Source organism: Periophthalmus magnuspinnatus, chromosome 20, assembly GCF_009829125.3.
Source record: "Periophthalmus magnuspinnatus isolate fPerMag1 chromosome 20, fPerMag1.2.pri, whole genome shotgun sequence".
In the NCBI taxonomy this organism is placed as follows: Eukaryota; Metazoa; Chordata; class Actinopteri; order Gobiiformes; family Gobiidae; genus Periophthalmus; species Periophthalmus magnuspinnatus.
Genome location: NC_047145.1, coordinates 13760543 through 13770983, shown reverse-complemented (window position 1 = coordinate 13770983; position 10441 = coordinate 13760543). Strand labels below are relative to the sequence as shown.

General features: G+C 38.4%; 1 protein-coding gene across 1 annotated transcript; it reads left to right on the top strand.

Annotated features, from left to right (window-relative positions):
- The first annotated feature begins 249 nt into the window (after window positions 1-249).
- Window positions 250-8820, top strand: LOC117388705 (oxygen-regulated protein 1). The gene is made up of 7 exons (XM_055230284.1): window positions 250-308; window positions 1957-2613; window positions 2880-3036; window positions 3470-3865; window positions 6542-6663; window positions 7606-7836; window positions 8584-8820. Exons 2-7 carry the CDS (start codon window positions 1972-1974, stop codon window positions 8818-8820), a joined length of 1785 nt encoding a protein of 594 aa, XP_055086259.1. The 5' UTR covers window positions 250-308; window positions 1957-1971.
- Window positions 8821-10441: the final 1621 nt, after the last annotated feature.

Here is a 10441-nt window from a genome sequence, read left to right as displayed (position 1 = left end):
CCCCTTAGTTTCCTTTCAAAGATTTTTCACATTTTTGTGCCTCTTGTTGTTTTGGGAGCAGGTCAGAGGCTGGCCACACGGGAGCCTCCTGTGGGCTGTCTTTATGTGAGTCTGCTCAGACTCAGCTGGAATTGTTTCCTATGGCACATCCAGTGCACCAAAGATATTTATGCAGCACACTGTAGCTCCTTTACTGGGCGCAAACATGACAACTCCTAAATTTGACTGGTTTCTCAATGTCCCCAGGTTCACTGTGGAATGGAGTCATCCCCTGTTCACTAAGCCTTATGATGGCAAAAATAGACCAGGTCAGTTTGGTTAGTGTTATGCAACTAGTGATTGTTCATGGATAAGTGTATTCATGACCAGCTAATGCCAGGGTAATTGGGTTCAACTTAATCCACAGGCCTTCTAAACAAAATGGTCTTTCTAGAAACTCAACTGGGCTGCTATAAGGTTTTTTGTTTGTAAATAAAATCTAGTAAATCTCTATGAGGACTATAATTAAGCATTTTAAACAATTGCACACTTAATCCCATTTTCTCTAGTAATTTATTTTAAATGAATTACAATATAATGTTCTTTCCTGAGTCATTGAAAGGTAAAGGTTCAAACCATGCATTACCCCCAGTAAGGGCAAGGGCCCAGCAAATGAAAAGCTTTTAATCCTTATTATCTACAGAGGTCTACAATGAGATTACAATGAGAACTCTACACAAAAATTACCACCGGATACTTTACCATCTGCTAAAGGAAAAAACACTGCCCTCACTATATGAACTTAAATATTAAATGAACCAAAATGAACTGAGTCATATTTTAATAGTTTCAATTTAATCAAGTTTACATTTTTTGAAATCTTATTTTATGTAGTAAGTTAAGTTAATGTTTTTATTTCATGTGTTTTTTTTTTTTCTTTTAAAATAGGAATACAAACAATATAATGTTTACATTGTTACACATAGTCCACAATTGTACGCTGTGGATGCATCTTTGTGACACACCTGAAGAGGATTTTCAAGCTGTGCACAAGTAGCGGAGATTAACTTTAAGCAAAGATTAAGCAAATTAAGGGTGATGAGGTCTCCTGAAATAAACTGTGCCCGTGCACTTAGTTTAACAGCAGGCATGATGCAGAGCACAGAACAACAGCTCCATGGGTCTGCTAAAATGTTTTGGAATTTTATGATCCTAACATAGGGTGAGTAAATATTAAAGGCATTTTGCCTTGATTTTCATCTCTAGTTTGTTTTGATGTAAAGATTTAATTGGAATGCTATACCTGTACAATATATGTTTATATATAAGTTATTTCAGTATGAAAAAAATCCAACACCGGGATATATTATTCACTATTGTTAAATCTTTAATTTATATAAATATGCTAAGATCTTGGTGACAACCTTAATAGAAAAATCCTCACTATTTGATGAAAACAGCTAATTAAACTGATAAATATGAGCATAATTCCACATTGCAATATGTTGATTTCTCTATACTTTATCATATAAAAAAACTGAAAATACTTATTGATTTTGTGCTGAGTTGCTTAGTTAAAAAATTAAAATTGAAATTTTACTACAACTTCTTACCACATTAAAATGTCCCAAATGTACATTTGAACAGGCTTTTGTGTGCCTTCTCTTATCTGCATGGTGTGTTAATTGATATAATCAAATAAATCAGATCCTATTCACATGGCTGACTTCCCAGAAGCTGGGTCATGTTACCTGATCTCCCCCGTAGTGCGAAGTAAACAGCATATGTTTGTCAGACGTCACATCTGTTTTTCTAGTTCGTCTTTATCTCCATAGTTACAATGAGTTTTAACATTATACACTGATTTAAAAAGGCCTATACAGCAAGATAGAGTACAAGGTAGTGAAAAATGTACAGGAATAAAAAAGAATGCCCTAAATGTTAAGTTGTTAATTTTGATGTTTTCTTTATCTGCAGAACTAATAAAGAATAATGAATGAACAAGAGCTACGGCGAACACTCCCTGAACAGTTTTCAGGGAGTGGGCACACCTTTGGCACGCAACGGCATCAAAGTGTCACTAACCCAATACTGTCCAAACGAGTATGCTTCTACAAGAGTGGAGACCCTCAGTTTAATGGTCTGCGGATGGTCATCAACAGCCGCACTTTTAAAACATTTGATGCACTCCTGGACAGTTTATCTAAGAAGGTCCCTCTGCCATTTGGAGTGAGGAACATTACCACTCCTCGAGGCGTCCATGCTGTCTCCTCTCTGGATGAACTGGAGGATGGGAAGTCTTACATTTGCTCAGACCATCGAAAGGTGAAACCTATAAATCTGGCCATGGCCCAGAAAAAGCCACCTCCCTGGTACCATGCCCGGCCCGTGAGCTCTCGACGCCGGACCATCCAGAAGGCCCAGCGTTACCCTGGACACAAACTTCATAACCTGGAGTCAGTGGTGATGCGCACACCAAAAAAGCTCTTGGTTTTCCGTAATGGAGACCCAGCATTCAAGTGTGTTGTTGTGCTTCAGAAGAAGTCTACACCCACATTTGAATCCATCCTGAGATACATTTCAGAACTGATGCAGTTTAATGTGGCAAAACTACACACACCTGAAGGAAGACATGTAAGTGTGTAGATTTATGACCAAAAATATTATTACTGACCTACTGGCTTCTAAGGGCCATCACATGAGAGGAGAAAGTGTTAAGCCTCTTTGGCTTTGGTCTTAATACCCAGCAAAGCATTCTGGGATACTGCTCCAAAGCTTTTGTGTGTTATTGTTGTTTCAGCCTTGGAAAATGTGTAAATGTGAAAAAATAAAAACAAGATATTAAGCAATGAGTATGCACACATAATGAACCTCGTTTTAATTGTTTTTTTTTTCTATAGGTTGATGGTCTCCCAGGCTTGATAATGTGTTCTGGAACTGTGGTAGCTGCAGGCAGGGAAAAGTTCAAACCTGCAAACTACAATTCACAAAAATCATTTGAGCCGCCTCGAATGAGAGTCAACCGAAGAAGTGTTCGACGACTAAAGGCTTTAAGTCGTAAGTTCTAAACAAAATAATAATGACTATATCTTTTGCGATGAAAACATAGTTCTTTTGTCGTGAAGCAAATAGCAAATTAGTAGGTGGACTGCACCTTTAAGACATCTCAGTGTGTCAAGTGCAATTTATCTCATAGGATGAAGAAAGCGCTGAGACAATACCATGCATAATACCTTTGAGATGACCCACATACACAATATAAGGCTGTAGTTTACTATAACATTGAACTGATTGTTTTCTTCTCTTTTTTTTCATGTTTCATCTGAATGGCTCATTCTCCACTTCTGCTATGGACATTATTACGAATGGATTATTTTTTTTCACTTGGACAAATATAAAGGCAAAAAGAGATCCTATGCCATGAAGCCTCGAATCCTTTCACCTTCATCAGAAAGATACATTGTGAGTCAGATTCATAACACTATTGCAGAGAGCGCATACAGTATGCCTACAAACTCCATTGAAATGGAGTCCATCCATATTCTAGACTCAGTGGCAGAATCAGAAGCAGAAAACTTTGCCGGAGCTGGGGTTGAAGGCCAGGACTGTTTGCTACCGACAGACGATGATATTGAAAAATCCTTTCGGGTGAACCAAGATGGTAGCATGACAGTTGAAATGAAGGTGCGACTGACAATTAAGGAGGAAGAGACACTTCATTGGACAACCACCCTGTCACGTTCCTCTGTATCTGATCAGCTTACTGGGGACAGTTTCCTGGCTCCTGCACCAGAGCAAGAGATCAGCCTACCTGAATCAGACCATATGGATTTACGGACTCCTGCTGCTACACCCAAGGATATCAACAAGAACAAAGATATCTGCAGTGAGGACTCATTTTCAATAAGCAATAGAGTCTGTAATCTGAGCAATTTGAATAAGGACAATAGTAAAGCCCATGAAGATTTAGCATCCCCTTTCAGAACACCTTCCCCAGGTCAGAAACCTTCCCAAACAGAGCGGGCTTCAGTGGAGAGCATTACATCGCTGACCGCAGAGGGGTTTCAAGAGGACATAGTTGGTTCTTACTTCAGGGAACACTTAGATAATGGAAATTTGACAGAGCAGTTTTGTATGCTCAAACACACAAATTCTAGACCTATACCTAAACCCAGAAGAGTTGGCTCAGTGGAAGCAAACAAACACAATATTTCATCATACAAGTCAGCTGGAATGACAGAGATCTTTCAGATGGATTCTAGTGGAGAGGAAGTTACGGAAACTGTCATGCATATATATGAACAGCAAACCTGTCAGGATAATTTCCTTGCCAACATTTTTGCACAGGGTATGTCCACATCTGCTGTTAAATATTGCAGGCCAGCAACTTCTGACACATGTCACCACTCTACTAACAGTGACTTTCAGCCAGAACCATACAGGCCTTCAACAGCATCTGAATCTGTTAGCCTCTGGAGATCTGAAAGTATTTCACTCAAATCAAACTTAACTTTTCAATCACAGAATACAGCTCCAACATATACCCAACCTCCTTCTCAGGAACTAAAGAGCCAAAGTAAAGATAAAGATATTAAGAAAGAGAGAAGAGTTTCTCCAAAACACAAAGTTACAAGTAAACGTCTTAAGTCACCAGGAAACAAAACTAAAGTGCGTCAAAGTAAGAAGGACAAGCCATTTACTAATGCTAGGCTCATTAGTAAAATTTACAAAAATAAAGCCAAATCAAAAAAAGACATAAGTAAACACAAAAAACGAACAAATGCAATTGAAGGTGGCACAGCAAAAGGCCCATATCAGACAGATGAGTTTAAAACTGAGGTTTCTTTCTCTGAAACAAGAGCAAACATCACTGAGCAAACATCACTGAATCAAAAGAAACAGAGAAGAAATTCTATCATGCCACTTCCTGTTATGTCCAGTACAGGGACCAATGGATATGTAGAGGACTGGTTGAAAAAATCTAAACCCCCTCTTTGCCTTGAAGCAGAATGTGAATCACATATAAAATCAGAGAAACTTAACTTGGAGAATGATCCCTGCTTGATGAGTGTGGCAGAAAAGGTTAAGTGTCTAAAAGAGAAACCCAAAGCCTCACATAGTAATTCAGCAACCCTTTCCGTACTTACACGAAATGGATCAGTAAGACAAAAGGTAAAATGTTTTGAAAACAAAACAGTAGATACCCATCACCCTGATACACATTCAACAAACAACTCAAAAGATATTTCAAGTGATAACATCCATACATCAGGGTCAAGCATATTGCATTTTGAGTATCGTTCAAATTCTCTGTTAGCAGACCTCCCCCCTCCACCAGCTCAAAGCCTGCTAGAATTCTCCTCTCTGCATGCGAAAGATGCCTCTGCAGCCAGCAGCCCCTTATACCGGCTCTCATCTGTGTCTGATATCCATCCATTATCCACAAGTCCTACATCTGACAGGGCCATTTCACCTACTGACCACACAATAGAGATGGTATCATCAATTCAGACTGACAATCCTTTAGAGCTGAGGGAAGCACCATTACAGAGAGCTCCATCTATTAAAAGAGCCCCCTTGGTCAGTAATCTATCTCTTGAAAGGAAAATGTCTCTGAAGAAAGCCTCTTTAGATGAATATACCATACCCAAGGAAAACACACCTCTTCAGATCCAAACTGTGGCTGATAATTCACTGGGACAAAGCATAGAGCCAGCACCAGAGAGACTGATATCAAAAAGCATATTTGATTTGAAAAGCAGCCCATCCTACTGTAGTTCAGCCTCTCCTGCTAGTCTAACATCAGATCACAGATCATCCAAAAGTGCGTTGTCGAATGAGGCTCCAAAGACAATCAAACAATCTAATGAGAAGGAGTTAGAGGCACCTAAACCAAAAAAAGTCAACCTTGTAGCAAGCCCATCTCCAGAGAGAAACCTCCAAACTAAGAAAACACTTTCTGAAGTGATGAAAAAATCTCCAAGATTACATTCCAACAATGACCATTCGGCTACTAAAAATCTTAATCCAAATGTTGAAAGAAAGAAGAGTACAACACCATCTGCCAGCCCTGCAAGTGAAAAAAGACATATCCAAACTAATAAATCAAAAATATTGAAAAAAACATCTCCGTATTCTCAGTCACTGGACTTGGCTTCACCACCTGTCAAACAAAAAATAAAAAAGTCACTTCACAGATATCTCTCCACTGACAGCGCTTTAGCAGTTACAAGTAAGCCTCGAAAAATGTCCTCCCAAAAAAGGACAGAGCAGAAACAATTATCGCAATCAAGCAAATCAAAGCCTGAAGAAGCAATAAAGAAAAACATTGCCAAAGGTGACCATGAGAAAAACACAAAAGTAATACCACAGCAATTCAACATTACTCAAACAGGACTTAGAAAACTTTGCTTTTCTATTAATACTATCCGCCAAACTACCCAACACAAACAAAACTCATGCAAAGGGGACAGGATTCCAGAGTTTTCCTCCTATGTGAGCTCTACTTTTGGGTCACCATCAAAAGCTCTCCTTGCTTTCTTATCTGTTATGACTCTAAAAGAAATAACTCCCAAACTAGATGTAGAGAGGTTTGATGCAAATGATGTAAGCTGTGCAGAGGCTTTAGAAATGATGGAGTCCCTTCGAGAAATTGCTAGTATAGATGAGCGTCAGACATTACAAGTGAGTCTATTCCATTTAAGGCAGTCAGCTTCACAATCGCTTCTGCAGAGCTGGAGGCGCTTTCAGGAATGGTATGAAAAGAGGAAAAGTTACAGTTCTTCATCAAAGACTAGAGAAATAAAATTTTCTGGTACTAAATCTGAACAACTTGAAGATGTTATTGATGAACTAATGAACAGTCTTGGGATGCCAGAGATATTGAGAAATGAGTTGGCCTCTTTTTCTCTCATTAATGAAAGTACATCTGAGAATTCTGAAGATGTGACTCATAATAACAACATAATAGATACTGATAATGTAAAACAGAAGAACAGTTTCTCTGAACTTAACATGTCAGAGAACCAAGAAACAGATGAATGTGAATTAGCCATTTCTAAAAACCAGAAGAGTCAAACAGAGGAGATGCTAGATTCAGATTGGTATGTCGATCTTAATGTTGGCAAACCTAAAAGTGAAGTTAGGCCAGATAGTAAGAGTGAGTCGAGCAGTGCATCTGATGCTGATAGAACGCAGCTGGTCTACTCAAGTGGTATGGAGGTATACAGTGCTGTTGATGACATAATTACTGATATAGATGAGATTTCATTGTCTGAGGAAGATATACAGAATAAATTGAAAGAATGTAATGTTATTGTTGAAGAACATTTGTCAGATGAAGAACAAGAGACCAGTGTACAAAAAGAGCAAACAGATGTTGACGTTAAAATTAATTTTGAAAATGACAGCGGAAATGACCACAGCAGTTGTGAAGACAATTCAACAAACAATGAAATAATTTCAATTGATGAAGAACTATGCTCTGATGAGAATGAAATTAGGTCAGAAAAGGAAACTGGGGTGATGAGTAGATATATCAGAGAGAGCTGTAACCAGGCATTATTTTCTGAAGATGAAAGGATAGAAAATATTGCCAAAAAGCTATGTTATGATATAATATCTCAGTCTGTTTCTGAGCATGAGACATGTTCAGAAAAGAAAATTGCAAATGGTCTGAGGAAGGGCATTATGAGTCCATCACAAAGAGAGTTGTCTCCTTTATCTGACAGGAATGCATCCTCCACTGAGTCCCCCATGTCCCAGCTGTCCCCCGGCACCCGATCAGCTCCACAGTCATCCTTATCCTTTAGCTATGACTCCACCAGTGTTATAACCAAACAGCCAGAGGGGAACCGGGTCAAATCCATCCGGGAAATGTTTCTTGCAAAAAGTGCTTCAGACAATCAACCAAAGACAAGTCTTAACTCGAACACATCTGATATAACAGAATTAAGAGCAGAGACCTCTGTTAGTGGAGGATATCAATCTCAGACTTCAAGTGAGCTTTCTGGTGGTGAAGATGACTCTTCACGCAAATCTATTACCAAAGGTTTTGTAATGAGAACAATTGAAAGATTGTATGGCAAAAAGGAGTCCCCTACCAAGAAAAGTGATAGGCCACTGTCAGCTCACAAACAGAAAAAGAAGGATCAGACAACTATATTTTCCCCTATTCATGCTACTAGCTCCAAAACTGTGTCTGAATTGTCCTACTTCAATTCTTCAAATGCAATAGATGCTATAAGTGAAGCTACTAGATGCATAGCTTTTAATGCACAAGTTGGTCCTGGAGACAGTATTCTTATTGATAATGGGCAGTTATTTTTACAGGAGAGCCCAATCCTCAGAAAGTCAGTTTCAGATCCAATTGCAATATATAAAAATTTAACAACTACTACTCTGGAAGAGCAACAACCATGTAAAGATACAGAGGAGAAAACGCCATATTTGCTCTTCAAAACTGACTCTGAAAATGAACAGAAATTACTGTCAAGGAAATGCACTTATTTTTCTTTGCCTCATGCAAGTGACTCTGATGCAGTCCAGGAGGAAGAAACTGTTAGTAATGCTGATATTAAAGGTGACATTTGTTGTGAGCTTAAGGACATTCCAGAGGGCACAAAGATGCAGTCAGAGAAAAATGGAAAACTCCCTGGTGGTGTGACAGATTTCAAAATCATGGATAATAAAGTTCATCCTCTGGTGGAGGTGTCTCCTGCTCATGAGGCTGTTGTAGTTCAGCCAGTCAGAGGTCAAGGTGTTATGAGCAGAAGGGTGCAAGAGCCTGATGTGTTGGACATTTTGTACAATTTCTGTGGAGAGCATTGCCCAATACTGTGAAAATGTGTCGTTCCCCCCTGCATTTAAATGTGGAAAAAAAATACACCAGTAATGTTTTAATTTGGAGTGATTGAAAAATATTTTATAATGTTGTTGGTGCCTATTTTAATGTTGCCATAAAGCTTTGGCATTAAAATGTTTAATTAATGTGGGCCCTAGGATAAATGCGCTTATAGAGTAAGGTTTATTGAGGTATATATTGGAAACTGAATATAGTCACATTTTACATTTTATTTGCCATGCAAACCTAAGAGCAGCTCTTTCTTCTAATAGATTGCTTGTCAACTGGACAAGTATTGAGAGCATTACTGTAATCTTGTTTTAAACTCTTAAAACAGATCAAGTCACCACAGATGTCAGGCAACAAGGCCAATCCCCACTGCACTGTGAACGGGTCAGCTCATGGTGTTGTTTGGCTGAGGCATTTTCTTACTATTTGTAACAGTTCCACCATATCATTTTGTAAATCTTGCAAATGTCTTGAAATATGACATTGTACTCTAAATGTATTTCTAAATACTTACCTTTTTTTTTTTTTTTTTTTACACATTCTTATGTAGTCTGAAACATTTGTGAATATCCAATGTGGCAGCTGTTTCACCTTTGTCCTTTTAATGTAATAAAACATTTTTATCGTTTCATTTTTTTGTCTCAATGAAAAAAATCTAGTAAATAAAATTACCAGTATGTGAAAGCATAATTAAAGCTTTAAAGACCCCTTCTTAAGTGCGGCACTTGTTTCACAGCTGATGACTATCAGGCCCCTGAAGACCAGCAGAGACTTCTGTTTTCTCACCCTGTCCCTGAGGAAGTATCAGTGTTGTTCTAAGGTTGTTTTGATTCACAGAAGTAGCCATCAAGCTGAACTCTGTTGTGACAGGAGCATCAAGGAATGCACGGTTATGGGTGCACTCTGCCTCTCCACTACAAAGACCACAGAAAATACAACAAGTCATATGCAGAGCTTGATATTTACTCTAGCCAACTCTTCAAATGGACTTAGCCAATACATTTACTTCCACAAGTGACCACAATGGTGTGTTGAGTTGTGTGCATATGCTTTTATTAGGTCTACTTTTGATTACACAGGTTTTTAAATTTCAGTTTAGTTCAATACATTTTTGTAAAGCCCAAAATCCCAGCAGCAGTCACCTTGTAGGGCTTCACAAAATGATCGATTTAATCAACATAAAGTTAAAAAATCTCTGTTGGGAAATTTGTCAGTCTCAGATTTTACCCATTTTGGTTGTTTTGGGTTGATGAGCAACACTTGAGTGACCAGAGGAAACCTATCCAGGTACTGGGAAAAAACATACAAACTCAGAATGGCCAGAATGAATCCCACTTGCTGCTAACCACTCAGCCACCATGCCACTATGATTAGGGGGTTATAGGATAGGGCCATACCAATCTATGACATTATATATCATGTCATGTATAGGTCGATTTTAAACGTTTTTCAAACTTGAAGAAGCCACTGAAGGGATTCCATCACCAATGCTCTCGTTATTTTGAGGCTGGATTTTGAAATAGTTGAAAGCTTGTTTTTTATAGTTTTTAAGGGCACAATATTGATTGTGTACACTTTACCTATTAAATCATAATTCTTTCTCATGCAAAA

Coding starts and splice junctions, on each gene's coding strand:
- LOC117388705 (XM_055230284.1), top strand. CDS start 1,972: ATGAATGAACAAGAGCTACGGCGAACACTCCCTGAACAGTTTTCAGGG. Junction 3,037..3,469: donor ACGACTAAAGGCTTTAAGTC/GTAAGTTCTAAA, acceptor ACACTATTGCAG/AGAGCGCATACAGTATGCCT. Junction 3,866..6,541: donor CAAGAACAAAGATATCTGCA/GTGAGGACTCAT, acceptor TGACTCTAAAAG/AAATAACTCCCAAACTAGAT.